General features: G+C 41.4%; 2 protein-coding genes across 2 annotated transcripts in view; one reads left to right on the top strand and one right to left on the bottom strand.

The window, feature by feature from the left end:
• LOC138213896 (non-muscle caldesmon-like) overlaps positions 1-21,952 on the top strand; it is a 28,754-nt gene that overhangs the window by 6,478 nt on the left and 324 nt on the right. The window contains exons 3-15 of the mRNA XM_069175216.1: positions 1,942-2,218; positions 3,465-3,601; positions 5,553-5,817; positions 6,060-6,128; positions 7,758-7,886; positions 8,485-8,508; positions 8,856-8,897; positions 9,552-9,583; positions 9,955-10,039; positions 10,320-10,460; positions 11,139-11,237; positions 12,895-12,978; positions 13,255-13,360. Coding sequence (XP_069031317.1) covers positions 1,942-2,218; positions 3,465-3,601; positions 5,553-5,817; positions 6,060-6,128; positions 7,758-7,886; positions 8,485-8,508; positions 8,856-8,897; positions 9,552-9,583; positions 9,955-10,039; positions 10,320-10,460; positions 11,139-11,237; positions 12,895-12,978; positions 13,255-13,360 — 1,490 coding nt within the window. The remainder of the gene's footprint in view (positions 1-1,941; positions 2,219-3,464; positions 3,602-5,552; positions 5,818-6,059; positions 6,129-7,757; positions 7,887-8,484; positions 8,509-8,855; positions 8,898-9,551; positions 9,584-9,954; positions 10,040-10,319; positions 10,461-11,138; positions 11,238-12,894; positions 12,979-13,254; positions 13,361-21,952) is intronic.
• On the bottom strand, positions 13,604-21,660 carry LOC138213894 (mucin-17-like). Its single transcript, XM_069175214.1, has one exon. The coding sequence runs from the start codon at positions 21,579-21,581 to the stop codon at positions 15,678-15,680; it is 5,904 nt and encodes a 1,967-aa protein (XP_069031315.1). The 5' UTR covers positions 21,582-21,660; the 3' UTR covers positions 13,604-15,677.

The raw sequence follows: 21,952 nt of genomic DNA, 5'->3' as shown, positions 1-21,952 counted from the left end.
TCTGGTAATATCTGAACCATGTTTGAAGGAGACTGATTTACCAATTTGAAAAAGTATGAGCTTCGTACCTGACCGAAATAAGTGTCATTGTTTTATTCAAATAAATTTACTTCTGTATAAAGTATTTATTCTTTAAGGGCGTTGCCTACCAATTTTAAAACCAATGGTAGCTGTGCACACAGAGATCTTTGACTTTTAGCTAAAAGGCTGCTTCACATGCATTACAAATAAATGTCATTTTTAATGAGACAATATGATAATAATAATAATTAAAGTTTATAATAAAAACATAAATGCAGCACTTTTCTTTATATATACGGAACAATTTGAGCTTCATGAGGATTCCACTGTGACTGATGAATTATGATTTTTTAATAAATCATTTAGTTAAGCTGTGTAGATCATTGCTACACCAATAAGTTTGTTAAGAATAATATTTGGTTTGCCAGGTGGGTAAAAATTCCTCTGGTTGTTGTTTCCTCTTCTGGTAAACCTTGTTTTTGTATTAGTTTGAGACTGATCATGGTGGTGCGACCTGATTAGAGCGCAGGATGTAAACTGTTCTTATGTTTACAGCTGAGCCTCCGTCACCTGCAGTGCTGATTAAAGGGGAAAAGACATTGAGTGTTGTGTCATCACAGTCGGTTCAGCGAAGCTGCAGGTGAACGAGCTGAGAAAGCTGCTGCGCCGTCGGCTTTCTGCTTGTTTGGTCGGAGATGATGTCACTTGAAGGAACATGCTCATTAAATACTCCTCTGTTCACTGGTTTCAGTCTGGAGCTTCATCAGGAGGAACTTTTTTTCCATGCAGCAAGTTGAGGTCTCGCACACTGAGAGCAAAAAAAATTCAGACTGAAGTTTTGATAGTAAAAAATGTCTCGTATAAAATTCATTGCAGGGCTGTTCACACAGTGAAGAAATGTGCAAGAGTGCAAAAGTGCAAACGACTTTCTCCATTTTTTTTCTGGAGACACGTGCAACTTAACAGACGTGTAAAAAAAAAAAAAAAAAAAAAAAAAGTTATGAAAAATAACAACAGAGGTGACATTTAAAGGCACCACAAGTTACAAACATTATAATATTTTACACTGTTTTAGTGAATAGAACAAGTATTTGTGCAAAAAGAAATCCCAAAATTACAATTGTAACTCAGACAGCTCTGATGTATGGACAGCAGTAAATGTCACTATATATGATGTAGAAAATATGTAGAAACATATAAGTGTCGGTACGACGACTAACGGAAAACCGCTGGACGTTCTCTGGAGAAAAAAACATCAGTCTTCACTGACCTGAAACGGGAGGCAGCAGCACCTCTCTGTTTGCCGTTTCCATGGTTCCTGTCTCCGTTGCCGTGGAGCCCGAAGCAGCAGGTCCCGTCTGCCACCTGCCGCCACATCTTTCAACGCTTTTATCGAGGCGCGGGTGACATCGGAGACACTCGGTTACCTGGACAAGAAACTCGTCATGCCCTTGGAAATCATTTTGTTTGTTTGTTCAGCTCAGAAAATGTAGGTTCCCCTCTGCAGCCTTAGAAAAACACGACTCAAGAGAACTTTAACTAAAATTATTTTGAATTATTAGGTTTGAAAATAAATGTTCCTCAATACGCAACAGCTGCTTTTCAAGAGCAGTCAGTAGAAAGACAACTTGTGAGGCAGAGCTTTTATTCAAATAAAAAAGTGTACAGGGGTCGAGTCCATATTTTCCCTTTTACTCACTATTATGAAATATGAAAAACAATAACCAGGGTTTGATTTAGCATTCATCCAGGAGCTTGTAGTTTTCTTTTCTTTTTAATGAACCGAAGGGGTTAATCCAGTCCTGGAAACAGCTTTCGGTCCTGCTAATTTGAATCAGAAAGTTCCCTTTCAATCCGTCCTCTAAACCGTCGACACGGCTGTTGTTACATTTGCGTTTGTTCTCCGCTCCGTTTTTCCAGGTCGGACGAGGAGCTGAAGCCCAGCTGCCGCCTCGTCCTGGAGGAGGACGAAGGCTTCAGCGACTGGAGCCACAGGTTGGAGAATCGTAACGAGCAGGAGGTGCAGGACAGCTGCAGAACCAGGCAGCAGAGACGCTCGGCGCCGCCGGTCCCCGAGGCGGAGGAGGAGGAAGAGAAGAAGAAGCAGAAGCAGCAGGAGGAGGAGCAGGAGGAGGGAGGGAAGCCTGAACGAAGCCGCCGCTGGTCACAGGAAGCTTCGCCAAGACCTCCGGAGAAGGTCGAACAGATCACTAACGAGTCTGTGTTGTTCGCGTTGTTTGAGATGCTTCGTTCAGTCTTAAGACCTCAAAGTTAAATCAATGTCATTTGTTTTCATATTTATTTCCAGACAGATTTTCATTGCAGTTTCACCAACCAGGCTGTGTCCATTAGCAGCTAGTAATTTCCATATTTTCAGCCCCACCTGGTATCACGGCAAAACGTGAAATTGACACGCTTTTTGGCCCCTCTAGGCGTGACAGTTTCACATTTTCCCCGTAGCGAGACAAAGATGAAACCTACTGCATGCATGCAGCCGTGTGATTTACAGGAAAGTAAAACTTTGAAGGATCCTTCGTTAAGTTTCACACTTACAAAACGTGAAACTGTTATGCCTAGAGAGCCACAGCGTGGCTATTCCACGCGCTTCGTTCAGACTCAAGACCTCAAAGTCAAATCAACGTCATTTGTTTTGATATTTATTTCCTCACCATCGGGCTGTGTCCATTAGCAGCTAGTAATTTCCATATTTTCTACCCAACCCCGGTATCACGGCAAAACGTGAAATAGCCACGCTCTTTGGGCCCTCTAGGCGTGACAGTTTCACGTTTTGCCTGTAGCGTGACGGAGATGAAACCTACTGCATGCACACAGCAGTGTGATTTACAGGAAAATTTTACTTTTAAGGATCCTTCGTCACGTTAAGTTTCACACTTACAAAACGTGAAACTTTCACGCCTATAGAGGACGGAGCGTGGCTATTTTACGCGCTTTACCCTGATACGGGGTTGTTTAGCCGCACTCAGCTTCATGTTGGTCCTCCACATCAGTCCAGACTGAACAATCCCTGTCTAACTTTCCGATTATTGTCGTGATATTTTGTACAGATGATCGTGTTTCCCAGAGGATGTATCCTACACGAAAAACACAATTAAGATGGCGTGAGAGTAAAAGATGGGAATCACCCACGTCTTTTACTCTAACGCCATCTTAATTGTCTTTTACTTTTTTTGGGGGCTGAAATTTCTCATGAAATGTCATGAAAATATGGTTCGGACATTCTTGTTCCCCTGAGGATGAATTATAACTTTTTAAGGAAAACAGTTTACATTGTGAAAACTCAAATAATACCAAGAAATAATCTTCATAATCATAAGAACAAATTGCATATCAACTTTTTCTTCATGGTTCTATACTTACGGTACATTTTGTTTATTTTCAGGCACACAATGTTTCCTTCTTTGTTTTTTTAAATTTCTTTCTAGACGTCCGGCAACAAAAAGGAATTCAGGACGTCGTACAGCTCATCGGTCTTCCTACCGCAGGACGCCAGGCTGAAGCACGCCGCCGGCCGACCCGCAGACAGGACGTCCTACCTGGTGGCGGGAACGATGAGGCCGCGGTGCGTCCTGTTTTTATTATCTCACTCTATTTCAAGTAACATGTCCTTCTGACTTTTTTTTTTTTTTGATATGTCAGCAAAAGTGCAGCTGCTATTTGGGCCTACTTTTACCCACGTTAATGTGTCCATTAAAAGTCCTTTAATGGACACATGGTGCACTTGGCTGTAAAAAAATAATTATAGTTTAGTCATAAAAGTTGCATTTCTTATTTCACATAGTAGTAGCCTCGACGTTGAGAGTTGCGTTTGAATGTTACGGAGTAGAGTTTAAGTTAATAAACAACGTCTCTCTGATGTAAACAAACTGCAGGTGCTGGTTTCTAAACAACAGGGGGCGCTGCAGAAAGGGTTAACTCAGTTTATTTGGGTTTAAGGTGCATATTATAAAAAAAAATGCATATTAACAATTCTATTAGTCTGTTGTGTAATCGTACTTAAAATATTTTTGTCAGATGGTAAAAACTGATGTCATAGGATGCTTTTGATTTTATCATCAACAGCTGACCTCATTAAGTGACTCTATAAAAGCTTGTTAAATCTCCTCATTCCCTCCAGCAGAACGTTTTTCTTTTTCTAGCAGGACGTGTTGCATCACATCTTTGTAAAGAGCTAATTGGATCAGTGTTCCTCTTCAGGTGAACAATATCAGTGTAAATCCCAACAACGTTAAAAAAGAGACCAAATTATTTCAGTTTTTTTACGCCACAATCTTAGAAGCTTTAACACCAAAATAGGCCAGAATTAGATGTCATTTCAGTTGTTTCTTTCAAAAAGATAATTTAATCTATTTGGTTTTTGGAAGCTCAACAGTGATAACGAGGTTATTGTGTCTCTCATCGGTCAGAAGTTGGGTTTAAAAGAGAAAAACATTTAGTTTCAGGTGCAAAAGAAAACTGTGGAAAATAATTTACACAAATACAAACTTCCAATACCACAGTATAAAAATACTCATTGAAGATACATACACATCCTATACACAAGATATATACATTACATAAAAAGTAAAAAAGTAATAGCAAAATGTACTTTAATATCAAAGTAAAAGTACTTCCTCCGCTGGAAAAGATCTCCAGTGACTGAAGTTTTTACAGATACAATACGATACGATTTGAAACAATAAGATACGAAAAGATACAATACGAAAAGTAATGATACGAAAAGTAACGATACGAAAAGTAACGATACGATACGATACGTTGTTCCTATGGGGAAACTTTTTTGGGGCAAGTGCATTTGATAGAATTCTGCATTTTGAACTAAACATAACATTATTCATAAAAAAAAACATACATATTTGTGCCATAAATAGCAAGATTAAGTAAAAAGAGACTGCACATAAAAATAGACAACACATTCCAACACTGAAGACATATTGCACAAATTAGACTACATTTCATATCTTAAAAAAACTTGAATAACTAGTTTTAATCCAGAGGTTCCAAATCTGAGTGTCAGGCCCCTCCAAAAGATCACAAAATGAAACCGAGTGGCCATGCAACGATTAATGTGAGAGGATATAAGAGAACTTTTCTCTATTCTTTGATTTGGATGTGACATTTTCAAATTATTACAGTTATTTAAAAGTAACCAAGTCTTTTTATGTAACATTTTAGTAAAACCGTTGTGTTGCATTTTAATGAGTTTATCATGTTTTCAATGTTAAAATCTGAAATCTAATCTGAAAAAAATGATAAATAAACTAAATGTAGTGGAAGTATAGTTAATCAAAGATCAAAAATATATGTGCAGAAAAGTACAAGTACCACTGAATTGTACTTTAGAACAACACTTCAATAAATACTCTGAATTATTTTCCAACACTGGTTTGATATTTTAAACTGCAGTAACCCAAGAATGAGCACGTTCTTCTTCTTTTCTACTCCTCTTCATCTTCTAATATGTTTGGATCTGAACATCCATCAACAACTCAGTTTACTTATTTCCTCCACAGCAGAGCAGCCTGCAGGGTGGACGGGGAGGTAGAGCAGGAGGTGCAGAAAGAGGAGGAGGAGGAGAAAGAGGAGGAAAAAGTGCAGCCTACATTACAGAAAGAGCAGAGATCAGCAGAAACCCAACAGACCCTCGGAGATGAAGAAGATCAGGAGGAAGAGGAACTGAGCTTCACACATGAGGAAAAGGAGGTCCTCCACCTTAGGAGGGAGCAGAAACACCAGGAGGAAGAGGAGGAGGAGGAAGAGGAGGAGATGCAAAACAAGGTTAGCTCTGCTGTTAACATTTTTATAATCCACATTTTATATCATCTAGATTGCTGTCAAGATTTCAAGACTTATCTCGGTCCTTTGGTCCCCAGAGGATGAATCCTTGTCTTGTATTGATAAGATGATGGTTTTTTTTTGGCACTACTGTCCAACAACGGTTTGTATTTATGCACCAAAGGTGATAAAAATCTGACAATAAAATCCTCATTCAATTCTCTGTGCACACTCATGCTCCCCAGAAGATGGACCTTTCCCACGAGCGTCCATTGAGCCCATTAATTGCAGACGATGGGGTTCGAATGCAGGAGGTTAGTTGTGTGTTTTTTGGCTAATGTTTTCCTGTAAGTCACGTCTGACACCATGCAGTTGGTTTAATTTTTCCTAAAAATTGCTACTTGCCAAAGTGTGTGATAGACATGTTGCGTTCACTACAGTAAAACCTGTAACCGTCACGCCTTGACATCGCCAACCGTGGCTATCTCACGCTTTGCCGTAGTGGACCGGCGTGTCTATTTCATTGCTTTGCTGTGATTTTGAATTGCTCGTTGACATGAAACACGTCAAATCCTCTTCTTTCCTACTTTTCCTTCCATTTGCAAAACCTCTGTCGCGGGACCTCGGTCGCATGATCCCGCGTCACGTGACATTTACTTTTCACGCTATCAAAGTGTGTAACTTTCAAGCCTACGCAAACATTTACGTGCCTGTAAACTTCACACTTCCAAATCGTGTAACTTTCACGACTCGACAGCCCAAAGCGTGGCCATCTCACATTTCACTGTTCTGAACCGGGCGTGTCTATTTCACGCTTGGCTGGGATACTTTGTTACACACACAGAAACATCCACAGGTCAACCACATAACTGCAACCTCCAAAATACAGGCTGCAGGTTACAGATGTATATTTTTGTGGTATAAACCAAACAAAACACCAGGACGAGACTTTAAACCGACAGTAAAACTCGAACAAAGGGATGAAATTCTTGTATAAATATGATCCTTATCGTCCACTTGACAACATCAAATGGTAAGAAGAGTTTTCCCCATGTGTCTGCTCTTTCTTTCATGGTTGAAACTTTTAAAAACGTCTTCATGCCGCTCGCACATATCGTGCTGTTTGTTGGCAGAAGATGAATGAGTTTACTGACGTAACCGTTGGTTTGCAATATGGGATTCGTTACAGCATCTTACGAGCTGCTTTCGTCAGGCTACATTTCATTTGAGAACAAACAAATTGGGGGAACCACATGGGGAAACATTTCCTTCATTGAGTTACTGGCGGTTCAAAAGCTTCAGAGGGTAAATTCAAAGTTCAAAATGTCAATATCAGGATGGACTTCGCATTTTTACCCAAATATTTTGCCCGTTCAGTCCAATTCTTTCTCATAATGGGGCGTTAAGAAGTTGGGTTTTGTTTTGCAGACAACTACTAAGCAGTAGTCTGCTGACACAGCTCCAAAAAACTGCCATGTTTCTCTTCGAGTTGCATAAAAGACTTCGTCCAACACATGCATGCTTTTTTTTCTTTTTTTTTTCTTTTACAAAACTCACAGTTCATAGAATTTGGCTCCAAATCTGAAAGTAATAAAGTGAAAGAATGCTGCTTCGGCTGGCGGGGGAACGGAGATGAAATGCAGCCTGACGGAGGCAGCGATGATGTCAGACGCCGTAAAGAATTCCAGTTTTTAGCACCAAGAGCGCTCTGCCAGTTTTTCATTAGTCGTTTGCCACCAAATAACACAAGTACGGGCAAACAGCGAGAACAAGTTTTTCAAAGTCTGACACATCGTTTTAAAAAGCGCTAGAAGGGAGAAAAGAACAGAGTGGAAAACACTTCTTGGGATTACATTACATATCGGCAGTAAGTCCTGCTACTGGGGTTACATTAAATGAAATAATCATAAAAACTGACAGCGTTGCGTTTGGACGTTGTGTAGAGGTCGATGGAGAGCGGAGGCGGGAGGCGTGAGGAGGCGAACAGGAGATCGGCTGCTTCTCTCTGCAGCAGCAGCAGCGAAGGCGAAGAGCCGTTGAACTGCTACGGTCCCATGAGCCCGACGTTCAAGGTAACTCATAAAAAAAAAAAAAAAAAAGCAGAAGTGGTCTGGAAAAGGGCTCTGGTTTTTTTTACGGGGTCTCCTCGAGTGTCCGTCGTTCGTCTGGTTACTGAAAACGTAGCAGCTACTAATCTGTACTGCTCTGGTACGTTATAGTTGGTAGTACTAATGTATTGTTTGTGAATCTGAATGCGGGAAGTGATTGACTTAGTTAACGATAAAGTACAAAAGTTTTGATCTGTGTTTGGATTTCAATAAAGTTTAGGATTTAGAGACTTTTCCTTTAAAAACGACATTTCCCATAAACTGAAGGTTGTTTCTGCTTTGCTGTGAGGATGTTGCAACTTTACGGAGCCCGGGAGTTGTCATCGAGTATTTATACTGAGGCTGCGGTTTACTACATTGTGCGCATGAAATGTATTGTAGTTGGCTGCAATATAAATATTGTTTTACCTCTATGACCTCGCCCAGGGTCGAAAGATGAAGCCTCTGAATTATTGTGATGAATTACTGACGATAAAACGATGCAGTTTTTTGTTGGCATGCTGTTGTTTTTTAACCACTCTGAATTGTTTTGTCTCTTTAATGCTCCCTGCTGTTCCTCCAGAAACTCCTCATACAGTTTTACCCAGTAAGTACCGGCAGAGATTCGTTTATTCAACCATGCTGTACTTTTTGTTTTGATTCCACAGTTCAGACACTAAACTCATTTACTGCGGTGTTATATTGTCGTTTTAGTCTTTTAATCGGTAGTTTAGTTGCTTCGGCGTCACGTGGGAGTGTGAGCTCACCTCACGTTGATATCACGCCTCATGTCATTTGCTGCAGCACTAAAAAGCATTTTACAAGTATTACAAGCGTTTGCAACCTCAAGTCAAGTTTCCGTAATGAATTCAAAATGGAGTTTGAGAGGGAGGCGAGGAGTAAAAGAAAACTCTGCAGAAATGTGCGTCTCAGCTCGGCCATGTGTCTCCACAGGATGAAGTGAGCGGCCGAGTCTCAACGGATGGAAAATGCACGGTGAGTTCTGCTGAGCAGGACGGGTCCGGGTCAACGGCACCACGTCACTCTTTGCTCTTATTTTCCATCCAAGTTACATCACTCAGAGTCTTCCAGCTGTGAAACCTGCGTCTGCTGAGCATCTGAGCTGAAACCTGCTTCAATAATGAGACTGTTTGGTGTGTTTTACCATGAATTTCTATACCACACTTGTACCTATAATTTTATTAAAAGAGAGAAGGAATGATACGACATGTGTCCTGTAAAACAAGATAGAGTATTGAACCGACGCTTTTAGAAAAGATTACTTATGAAGGGGAAACAGGACGTTTGTAAAGTTTGACTTGATGCTGAAGAGGAGTGACATTTTCTCGGTGCGCTGTGGTTTGTGTGAGCAGTTAAATTAAATATTACTTGACAGATCATTTGTTTCAGTCTGTTTGAATTTTGATGTTTGAAAGAAATGTTTCTGTGTCTAAGAAGCAACTTATTCTTTGTGTTTTTTACGTTTTTTTTGTGCCTTTGCTCAGTTACAAAGCATGCGTTTATGTGTTGGTTTTATGATGTGTGTTGGCAAAAAGGCAACAAAAATAATCACTATATTGTTTTCAGAATGAGTAATAAGAAGAATTGCTGTCGGTTTTCAGCCTTGATTGTCTGATTTTATTTCCTCAGATCACAGAGAGAACCGAGTCTCTGAGGAGAAGGTGAGATACACAAGAATGAGCATACAGCATCTTATAACTGCAGAAATCCTGTTTCCTGATTTCACTTCACTGTGGTTTAACATGATGTCTCACTCCAGTCATTTTCCACCATTCAGAAATGTTCCAAAGAAAATAATTAAGTCTTTTTATTTGAGATTTTTGCAGGTTTAAACAGAAGTCGCAGTGACTTAATTTTTTTTTTTCGAAATAATTCTTCTGAAAGGAAACACCAAACTTTTCCTCAGGAGGATGACAGCTTACCGCAAACAACAAGCCACATATGCATTTTGATTTTGCTGCTCTCTTATTATATTCAGACAGAACTCTACTTTCACCGCGAATAACCAGATCATTGATGTCTTCTTTTAAAGCACCGGAAACATAAAGAAGACGCAGCAACCTGTTCCTGTTTCCAAGATCGACAGGAGGCTGGAACAGTACACGCATGCTCTCGAGGTGAAACCACATTTAAAAAGAGGAGAAAAGATATTTGAGACATACTTATTTTAGAATTATTGACAAATTCTCCGCAGAGACTTGAAACCTCAGAGGAGACTTTATCCGCTGTATGTCAGTGTCTCCGTTAAAATGTCAACAATAGTGACGGCGCAGTTACGTCGTTGCTATTTGAATTAAGCTCAGATCTCATCTCTGTCTCACAGCTACTTTTATACACTGCAAAATCTTACAAAAGTAATATCTGAACTTTCTGAGTCTCACTTTACTTTCCCCTCAGGTGTCCTCGAAGGAAGGCAGATCCGGTTGTCAGGTGCTGACGGACCTGACGAGTCCCACCGAGCCCGTCGCCTCCAAGAAGAACCTGTTTGAAGCCGGAGAGGCCTGGAACCAAAACGCCACCTCGGTCGCACCGTCGAAGGTTAAAAAGAAAAAAATTCCCTGAGCGCAAATTTCTCAGTTCCCTTTACAATTTCTTTGAGAAGTTTGAATTTTTCAATAGAAACTTACAAGGTGGAGCCTCCACCTGACCACATGTTGACGCAAAAGCTTATTTTTGGCCTCTTCTGAACACCTTGTCGATGAATTACTTCTGCGGTCACCAGAAGACGCATGGAAAGAATGAGGAATAGAGAATTATACCACATTTTGATCTGGCCATCTTTTATTAATCCATCCAGTTCATTATTTGATGTTTAAAGTGGTTTCTAAACTAATCCCTCAACCTCTGGGAAACCCTTTTAACTATGCAGCAGTTCACTTTTTATTTATATATATTTGTTTTTAAATAACATTTAAACAATATATTTTTTGTCCAATCTGTCAAAACATTTGTCGGACGGATGTCGGAAAAAAACTCCCCCGAGGTTGCGTGAAAATCTTAGAAATTCTTGTAACACATTACATGAAGCATGTTTTGCAGAGCAACGCTAACTAAATAAAAGATGGTTGAATTATTAGCAAAAATGCCACTGCTTATCTTTATTATTTTTATTAGTCAGGTCTAACAATCCAAGTATAAATGATCTTCAGGCTCCATGAATTCGATGTAGGTGAGGTTAACTGAGGTCGTGAATTAGTTTTTTCACGTGTGTCTCAGGATGCGGACGGTTTAAAAGTGGGCGTGGCCGATCTCATCCACCAGTGGGTGAGAGGAGGCGACGACGGGAGTAGGTGCAGCTCGCCCTCCAAACCGGCAGTAAGTCGGACAATTTCTCTCCCCGAATTACCTCGATTGCATCATCATGGTCGTCTGCGCAATCGCTGATTTTAATATTTGACGAGGATGTACGACACATTTTTGACGTTTCTTAATTAAGCAATATTACACTCGAGGGTGATGCTTTAACGTGTTTATTGGCACGAGAGTGTTGCGGTCCGTAAGCATCAAAGAAGCGCCGATAATGACGTTAAAGCATCACCCTCGAGTGTAATATTGCGATTATACAAGTTACCACCTAAATAAAATATGTAATCAAAATGTATTTCATATTGTCGGGCAATTCGCTCTAAAAATATAAAACGTTTTTGTTAGTGTGATCTCCGTTTCCATGGCAACACATGGGGGATGACTAAAACTGGAAAATAAATCAGTTGCGTACGTAGACTCTTACTCGTATGCAATGTTTACAACTCCAGGAAGTAGGCCGACCCCTTGGCAACGCCCCTAGCAACAGAGACGAGATCTAGTCCGTTTTTATTTGCTTTTCTAGAGATGGTTTCTCAAACTAAATAAATGCAGCAGATAGAAACACTAAACTGCTCAGCTAGCTCAGTCTGGTTGGAACTAAGATATCTGATGAGAAAAGACATCGGTGGACTCATGTATTTTTAAGATTTTAGCACCGTGTCGTGTGTTAACCGGTCAAGCTAGCTGCCGCTAGAAATTTAAGTGCGTGACCACTTAAATTCGCTGTCTGTGGTGTTACGGTACGGGTGCTCGGAGCGACAAAAAAAGCACCAAAAGAGACCCGACTTCACCAAATGGGTCAAATTTAATAAACCTATAACAAGTAAAAACAACATTATGTTACATTACAAATTTAATTCCAATTCTATATTCCCATTGAGAAGGTGGAGTGATATTTATGATCAGTGATGATCAGGGTGTGATGTCATGATGATTTGTTCCAAATGTTCTGTTGACCAATCAGATCGCTGGGTTTGGAACTACTTGTAGTATAATCAGGTATCATCCCCCCTTTGAATAACACACACAACAAGCCGGCAGTTAGTTCTTCCCGGGGGACCTTTTTGACATTAAATCTGGTTATTTTCTAGCAGCTGTTTGGTTTATCACAACAAGTTCTGTTGCTCGAGGCCACCGAGGTGATCATCTGAAATTTTTTTGGGGCGATTCAGAATCATCCACTCGACGCGAACTTATCCAACAAATGACGACACCACGTGTCTGACGTTCGCCATCCGCTTTCATTGCCAAAGGCTTTGGGCATGTGTATCGTTGTTTCCTCCACACTCAGGGCACTTGACACTGCGAGCGTGCGGTTGTTCAGCCCTGCAAAGAAAGCAATTAAAACACCATTTAAAAAAAAAAAAAAAATCTATCTGACATTGACTTTAAACTGTAGAAAAAAAATACAAACAATTTTTATGTCAGTTTTTCCTGCAAAATCTGCAAAAATATTTCATTTGTACCATTTTTCTGTCTTCTCTGTTCTTTTATGTCATCTGCTTCCTATCAATTTATCTTCAGCAACTTTGAATGTTTTCATCTGGTGTCAATCGACTGCAGTTTGACAGAACAGTCAGAGGAAGTTTGCCTCCTCGTGGCAGCAGCATCCTTCACATCAGGCACAGATGACACACTGTGTTTTGTTTATCGTTCTGATATTCAGGAAATAAAACCTGGCGGCGTTTTAAACAAGAAAAACTTATGGGAGAGCCTCGGTGACACGTTCTCGTCCGGCAGAGAAGGAAAGGTTCGTACGATGCTGGAGAATTTCTCTTTTTATCACGTATGTGGATAACAGGGTTTCTTTTTTGTTGTTGTTGTTGTTATTTTGTTGAACTGTGGGTTCATCAAATAATCGAACGGAAAAGGGGGTAATTATTGTCCTCGAAAAATTTGCTTTTATTTTGGAATATTGGGGGATATAGAATATCTGCCCATGTAATCTGGAATCATTTTACAGGAGAACTTAAACTGTTTGTGAACTTGCCTCTTGATAAACACTATTTTATTAATTTAATTTCAGGAGAGCTCCACCGGTAAAAGATATAAATTTGTGGTGGCGGGTCACGGCAAGTACGAGAAGGTTTCCGTGGACGATGGCTGCAGTGAAGACGGGAGCTGTCAGTCAGGTAAGAAAATCCTCCAACCACCCATCATCATCATCAAGGAAACTGTTTCGAGATATATTTATGAATTATATAATTTTTTTGTAACTGTCGCTAATTATTGTTCATTTTTCACTAATTGGATTCTCTGACTGTAAATCACTTTGAGCTAACACATGAAAGGACAGTGGCTTGTACCACCTGTTATATTTGGAAATTAATATTAATGTAGTTTAATAAAAATTTAAACAAAAAGAGACAAATACAGAAGTTTCACAACAGCTTTATGCATTTTTAAAAATCACACAGTGAGCAAAGACATATTAAGCATCAATGTAATAAATGGGGCTGCGTTTAGCTTGTGGGGGTTCGGTGCACCTCGCCAAAGAAATTCCACATTTTGATGACTGTCTTTGGGGGAAAAAAAAAAAAATGTAAATCCAGAATTGAGGCCAAAAGGTTCAAACAACAACAACAACGTGCTGACACCTGCGACGGCAGCAGCCGAATCCTCCAAAACTCTGAAACATCGCACATCTAATGTCCAACTCTTCTCCTCCAACCGTCACTACATTTCCTTCAGTTTGTCCTCCTACCGCAGGCCTCTTCATCATCACCATCATCATCATTCACTGGGCTTCAATTCCACATCCTAGTTACAAGCCAGACTCTATATTAACATAGTTCAGAAGTTCTGGACGATCCACCACAAAGCAGGAAAACACTGCGTGAATAAAGCAATGGAAATACTTAATGGAAATATTTCAATCATGTCGTCATTGTTGGATGAAAACAATAATAGTCCAACTTTCATATTCACAGGAAAACAGCCTCAGAAAATTCATAACTTGATAACGAATTGACAAAGCGACATTAAGAACAATAAAAAGTGTTTTCACACAACAATGGTGATATGATGAAACGGCAATTCCTTTCCAGGATTCACTTCAATTCAATTCAATTCAATTCAATTCAATTCAATTCAATTCAATTCAACTTTATTTACATAGCGCCAAATCACAACATAGGTTATATAGGTTAAACATTTTCTTTCGATTACTGTAAAGGAAAATAAAAGTTTAAAGTCACGCTAGCAGCTCTGTTAGCCTGTACAAGTGGGCGCCTTGAGCTAAATGCTAACGGAACGGATGTTCAGCAGGTTTAAAGGTTACCATGTTCACCATCTTCCTCTCGTGTTTGCATGGGACTGGATGGGACTGTTATATACTTTTGCCGGTATTTTGTTGTTTGAGCACTTGACAAATTAAAGTTTCGACCTGCCGATTTTACATTTTGAGAATTTATCCTCCAGACTTTGAGTAACTGTGGCTAACATCACAACAATATAATCTCCACAGGTTTCAAGACATTTGACTCAAAACCGAAAATGTCAGCTTTGTTGGTGGCGCTACAGTAAATATCAGGGGATCATCAAAGTAATTTGGATTTTTCTACAAGGCCCAACAATATTGTTAAAAAAAACAAAAAAAACACCAACACTACAAAAGTTGAAAATATTTCAGTCAAGACTAAATTGATTGACCAACAGACAGATATTCATTCCTAGAGTTGCTAGCACCAATACTTTTTGTGTAGTTCCATATTTTACCATTTATTTTCTATCCATACCTGACTTGCAGAAATCTAGATTTACTCAGACCGCACCTTCACCCTTCATTCATCTCTGTTGACCTTTCCAAATCCATCTGCCCTGTTGTTCCAGGAATGTAAGAGCCCCATTTATTACAGAGATAAAAAAAAAAAAATATTGCCGACTTACAATGAACACTAAAAGCCTTACTTGGTTTAGAAAAATAGAAAAAAGTTGTGCATGAACAAACAAAAAACAATCTATTGAAAGAATCTACAGTACGTGCAATCAACACTACATCTACGCTGTTGTCAATTTAAAAGAAGAAAAAAATCGAAACAAGTTGCAGAGTAGTTAACGTTGTTTCATTTCTTTGCCGTTTTGCTTTTTCATCAGGTCACATCCTAATTTGATTCTTATCAAAAGTAGAGTTGACACTCCTGTATTAAAGCTGTACTAATATGTATGACCTCTAAGCGCTATAACAGGAAACTTTACATTCAATTAAACACTCTGATGCAAATATCAAAAATATAAGTACTTATTTAAGGTAGGGATGAATTTTTCTCAAAGAAACTTGCTTTGCTTTGTAGCTTCAGCATTGGGTCGAGTAGATGCTGATTAAGCAGTAATCAATCACATTTCTCTAAAATGACCTTCCCTCATTTCCTCTTTGGCTCCCTCCTAACCGAGATCGTGGCATCGTTTTTATTTCGTGATGAATTACACCTCAGATCAATCAGTTACAAATCATTTATCAATTTCATCAGCAGTTTTGTTTGAACCAAACCCTCTGGCCTTTCTGTTGAAGTCCTTCCGTTCGTCCTCCTGAGATTTGCGTTTTATCAGCCCCTTTTCAAACACCGCTGATATTTTTGCGAGTGGCTTCTCCGCCGCTTCTTTCAGCTTCCTGGCGTCGAACCGGGGGCTGTACAGTAAAATCGGCAAACGGTTGACAAAAGAAGGAACTTCTGCCTGATTGTCTTTGGAGGACTTTTTCTTTTCTGAAGTTTTCTTGGCGTTGAACTGGTCCATTATTCGCTCTTTGGTGGAAAACATCTGAAAGAGGAGCGCGTCCCACATCTTCAACGCCTTGGGACCTTCTTGGTTCTTAAGCACCTCCTGATTGTCACGTTGGTCGGCTGACGACTTGTTGCCGGCTTGATCTGTTTTCTCATCGCCGCCGCTGGAATCTACCTGAGTTTTGGCCTCCGGCTCTGGAAACTTAGGTTCGTCCGGCTCGACGACCATGTGTTTCTTCAGCCGGTTCCACCCGCTGAGCTTGCCCTTGAGGCCTTTTGGCTTCTGGGCCGCCTTCGGCTCGGTGGATGGAGAGGACGCCTCCGCCTTGACGGACTTCTTGTCAGCAGTTGAAGATGCAGTTGATGTCGCTGACTTCGTGGAGGTTTCGACTGCTGGTGCCTCCGTCGGTGCAGCTGTAGCTTTGGTCTTCAGAACCTCCTTGAGTCCATTGTTTTGCTGAGATGGCGGTGACGTTCCTCTGTTTGGGGATGGAGCTTTGACTGACTCTGAGGCCTGAGGCAGAGAGGCAGGAGTGGCAGAGTCAATCACAGCGGCTTTAACTACGGACGGTTTCATGACAGTATCTGCTGCTGGCTTTGCAGGGGAAATGTTCTCTACTGGTGGCTCTGTCGAAGGCTGAACATTACTGGTGTGCGAGTTAACCTGGAGAGACTTTGGGGATTTGGTGTATTGAGCTGGGGGTTTTGTTTCTAAAGTGGCAGAGCACAGTCTTGGTTCTACCTGCTTATTGGGAGATTTGGCTTTTAATGTAGGCTTACTGGTTACAACATCATTGGTTGAAGGGGAAGGAGCGCTAGCTTTTGTGCTCAATGAGGAGAGATTTCCTTCTTTACTGGAATTTGATGCTAGGTTTTCTTTTATGTGTTTCATTTGGGAATGTGGTTTTACCTCAACGGCTGACGTTTCTTTAGCTATAGGTGGTTTTATCTCTGGTTTTGAGATATTCTCAGTGATTGACCAAGCAGGTGGCTGAACAGCACTGGCAGGTGTATTATTCTCAAAAGGTGTAATGGCAGGACTTATCTGGTCTTTCATACTGACCGATGAGTTTTGGGTTTCTGTTAAATGGTTTAAAGAGACAGGAGATTGAGAGGACTGGGGTAAAGTAGGAGTAAAGGTTTGTTTAGGTGAGTTACACACCTTTGACTCTGGTAGAGGGGAAGCTCTTGTCGCTGTCCAAGGTCTAGTTGCTGTTCGAGGACTGCAAGGTACTTTAAAGTCTCTGGAGGCTTCATTAACGGGATGAATATTAGTAAGAGGGTTGTTATTTAAAGCAACATATGGGAGGGTTTGATTATTTACAGTATGAATGCCAGTTTCAATAGATTTTTTCATTTCAGTGAGAGAACTAAATTGTTTCACTAAGGTCTGAGAGGTCAATGAATTAACATCATTTCCGGACAAACTGATTTGACTTGTCTTTGCCATGTTAACAATTTGCTGTTCTACAGTGACACCAAATGTGTCAGCTGTGACAAAACTAGTAGAAATGGAAGTTACTGTCTCTGACCTTTTTGTTTTGGTACGTGGACTTGCAAAAGGTCTATTGTCTGTAATTGGCCGAACGAAGGAATATTGTTCTTCTACAGGGGTTTTAGGAGTAATTTGGTGCCCAGGTGTCTCAGGTGATCTGTTCTCAGTGAGAAGGTTGGCAATCACTTCGTGATCAACGGAGCCAAAAACTGATTTTGCATTCACGGCTGGCTTTGTTGCAGATCGACTCACAGGTCTCTCTGATTTTATCTGAGGGCTTCTTGGTGTGACGTGTCTCAGTGTAGGACTACAGGGCACAGTAGGTTTTCTGGCCTGCATAGTATTAAACGTTGGCGTACCACTCACTGCTCGGTCTGCCATCATTGGCGGAATAGCTTCGGTGTAAAGCTTGTTGGGGACTGTAGTTTCAGCTGCAAGAATATTGTGAACATTGATGCCCAAACAGAACTTGTTTGACTGTGCGGTTTCATGTTGGATAGCCTCCACACTGCTGGGTTGTCCAGGTGAAACCGCATCTACGGAAGACCTCGGTTGGTTTGCTGTTGGTTTGTTGGATAACTTGGCTTCACTGCTAGACGTGTTCAACTCTTTGTTACCTTTTAACAGGCCAGAAGATGTGGGTTTTGTTTCACATTTTGATTGAATGTTTTCCGCTCTGACAGGAAAACCTACTTTGTCAGTGATAAGCTGAGGATGCACTTCATTGTCTCCTGTAAAGCTGCTTCTGTTCGTGTCTGTGTTAATGTAAGTTGGGAGTTTGGCTTCCACATTTTCTCTGCTTGATGTTAACGCATCTTTAGTTTTAAAAGGGCTTTCGGCTGCCAGTGTAGCCTCCACCATACCTTTGCATGAGGTTGTGTAGAAACTCGTTCCTTGAACAACTAGGCCACTGGATCCGATGCCAATTTTTGTGTTTACAAGTACATTCTCACTCACGTTTGCTAGCTTTTGGGGCTCTTTTGGCACATTTGATGGTTCTGTCTTTAAAGGCAACTTGACGTCCGAAAAATTGGGTGATTTAGTCAAACTGACATGTGGGGCAGGAAGTTTATTTTCTGTGGTAGGTGAAGCCTGTAAGACAGGATTTACAGCAGGAATATTTGGTCGATGTGTTGTGGGCAAATACATCTTATTTTCCACTGTTTGATTATTTCTGTAAACTTGAGTTTCTGCACTGAGCGGTTGGATGAATTTGGTGCTTTGCATGGGTGAAGATACCTTGCAGATACTGTACTGTGCAGAACATACAGATGCCGTGACAGGCTCATGTGGCAACAGGAATCTAGTGGTAGTTGTTTTTGTAGCAAATATATTTGACATTTGGAGCTGAGGGTTTGTTTTGTTGACCATATTATGTTCTGTATTGGCAGCAACAGAAGGCAAAATGCTTCCTATGTTTGTCTTATTGGGCAGAATAACATCACTCCTTGCTTTGATTTGCTGATTGACCTCTTTTGTTTGTAAGAGGGCCTCAGTAGCTACTTTACTGGACCATTGGGTTTCTGAAACTAGTTTGTTAGATTGTTGTATTCCTAAAATGTTTATGATGGGATCTAACTGTGTGGCAGGAGATTGAAGAACCAGATTTTCACGGTCAGCTAAGTTTTTAACAGGCTTGGCAGTGAGTTGACCATTCAGACCTTGGACTGTTGATGGACGAACAGTTTGGAGATTTTGGGCTGGAGCTACCCCTATTTTGCTTGACTGTTCTTTTGCTGTTATAACCTTCGATTCACGTGTACGGTTTTTATTAGACTGTGAAATTGGAGGTGTTTTATCAACATTGTAACCTTTTTCTCTAACATCAATCACTTTTGCTTCATGCTGCATCTCTATAAGTAAATCTGCTTTCACTAGAGGTGAGGAAGAACTCGACAGACCACTGCTATCAGTCACGCTTGGGGTCGTTTTTATTTCTGCCTCTCTAGAAAACTGTGCCGCACTTTGTGTGTGTACCTCACCTGCTTTAGGTATTGGCATTGAAGCCTCAGAGTATGAGGCTTTTGGTGTGGATACATCACTTGTGGATTGTTGTATTGTTGTCTGAGCCACGCCGATGGGAAGCTCACATTTTATTGTGTCCACATTAGATGTCTTAAGTGATTGTATTCCAGTACTTTGAGCTTCAGACCGACTTTCCTCAAAGACATCTTTGCTACTTGTGATAATCCATTCTGCTGGAAGCTCTGAATCCTTTGGAGACGAAACAGGTGCTAAACTGTGAGCAAAAGATGGTAGATCCTCATGTCCGTTGAGCTGTTTTTCAGGCTGTAAGACATGTGATCCATCTGCAGAGCCATCAGTTTTTTCTGAGGAAGTTTCATTCATCCTGGAGGGCACAGGGCTGTGATGTGATCCAAGAGTCCTAATTCCACCGAAGGCGGCATACTGAGCAGGTGTAAGCCCATAATATGTAGACCGTGATTTGGGCTTTGAGGTTGCTAGTGACATTTGAGTCTCCAGCAGTGACGTCAAAGACTTGCGTGCACCGACGACAGGAGGACGATGGGCGGAGAAGACGGGGCTTGGACTTCGCTGTTCTTGCATCAAGATCACGGGCGGGTTGAGATTCTTTGGTGCAGAAAGAAATGATGGTACCTTTGGCAAAGTTGAAACTTTGTCTTCTGAAACTTGGTCTGATTTTAGTTTTGGGGCGACAGGTTCTGTTGGTTTGACCTCTGGGAGGTCCGGTGCAGTTGTGTTCTCTCGGTGGTACAGCTCGGTATTGGAAAAACTTAGATTCATTGTATTCTTTTGTGTGTTTTGAATCTCTATCTCTTTGTAATTGACGGCTTGTATGAGGGAAGTCGTGTTGTTAAGATCAACCTGCTTCTGTTCTTTTGCGGCAGCTGGACATTTGCCAACGGCGCTAGCTTGAATCGCCGAATTGTATCTTGGAGCGTCCTCGGGGACACAAGGTGCCTGGAAATCTTGGGAGGAGTTGAAGGCAGGACTCGCAGCAAATAAAAGCGGGTTAGGTTTGGATATTTCAAAAATGGGTGTGGATACTCGAGCTGGTGTGCAAGAGGGAGTCTTAAACCTTCCGCACTGGGTCCAGGATTCAGGCAGTTTCTGCTCGGTTTTCACCACTGACACAGCTGTTTCCTCCCCGTATGCAGCAGATAATGATGCTCCCTGGTAGGTTGGATTTATTACCGAGAGGTCCTGAATAGACAAAGGTTTAGAGATCTCGTAAAATGTTGCCTTTGAAGTATAAATTCTTGCTTGTGCGGCTTCGGGCCTCGACTCTTTCACCGCTTCAACAAGTGATATTTTTGAGGCAGTTATTTCAGCAGACATCTGGCTCGCAAAAAAGCTGCCATTGCTGATCTGTCTGGCAGTACAAGACGATGTCTGGCTCTGAGAGTCGTCCTTTGAACCAGTGTTTGTCTCCCTCTGGCTGGGAATAAAAGCTTGTGTCTGAGTGTGTGAAACTGATAGTGGCGCCAGAGCGGGAGGGAGCTCTGCAACTTGAGAAGGTGCCGGGCCCGGGCCGCAGTTGGAGGCGGCTGGGGATAGGGTCAGGCTGTGAGTCGATATTTTGGGGCTGGACTGCGACATGGCGACTGGAGGAACTGTTGTGACTGACCCATGGGAATTTGGTGTCGCGTTAAAACTGAAGGCGAAGGGATGAGTCGGCGCTGCAACTCGCCCCGGCAGCGATGTTGCCATCGCCGCGGACGGTGGCACCGCGAAAGGAGTCTCGTCATCGAATAAGAAAGAGGAGCACTCGTACAGCGGAGCCACCTGCTCTTCATAAGTTCTGATCTGAGCTGCGTAGGACTGAGGGGGGAATGCAGATGCAGAGTTATTGTAAATGGAGCCAAAGGGAAAAGCGGGCGCTGAGGCGTCCCCGATGTGGAGCGAATCCGGTGTCCCCGGCGAGCTGCACTGGTCGCTGTGCTCCAGGTCAGTGCTCGCTTCGTTGACGGGCGACAAACAGGAGCGAAAGGGGATGGGCGTCTGGGAGAGGCTGCCTTTTTTCTTGGATCGCTTCTTCTTGAGTTTCTGAAGCCTGGCGTTGTCTTTGCCCGGTTTCGGCAGTAAGGGCGGAGGAGGGTACTGCTGGGAAAGGTCGGGCTCCAGCCCGTTACTGTAGCCGGCGTCCATCAGCATGTCACAGTCCTGCAAGACAAATGGCACACATTAGTCTATTTATCTTCAGCCATTAAATAAAGAGAAATTTAACAGTCAAATTATTCATCCCAAAAAGATTTATGTCTGGTAAAAGAAATGCTAAAATCAGAGAAAAAGATTTTGGCTTTGGCCTTTAATGGCATAAGAACTAGATCATAAATACTTCAGAGCAGGATTTTGATGATGCTGCTTGCGTGGCGTAATGCTCTCAATCACTGAAACGATCGAAATGTTGAGGAGTTTCGAGCCAAAAAGTACATTTTCCGTGCCAGAAATCTGAGGAGCTACCACAATAATTACAGAGTTTGTTTTCATGAATTAGATATAAGAGATATTTAATTAGGGTCATT

The sequence above is a fragment of the Embiotoca jacksoni genome, unplaced genomic scaffold (genome assembly GCF_022577435.1).
Source record: "Embiotoca jacksoni isolate LCO1_2020_lvr unplaced genomic scaffold, fEmbJac1.0.p SCAF_64, whole genome shotgun sequence".
In the NCBI taxonomy this organism is placed as follows: Eukaryota; Metazoa; Chordata; class Actinopteri; family Embiotocidae; genus Embiotoca; species Embiotoca jacksoni.
Note: the sequence above shows the minus strand (reverse complement) of the source record. Positions and strands in the feature narration are given on the sequence as shown.

What these genes read in the sequence shown, in the direction of transcription:
- LOC138213894 (XM_069175214.1), bottom strand. Translation starts at nt 21,581, where the DNA reads ATGCTGATGGACGCCGGCTACAGTAACGGGCTGGAGCCCGACCTTTCC.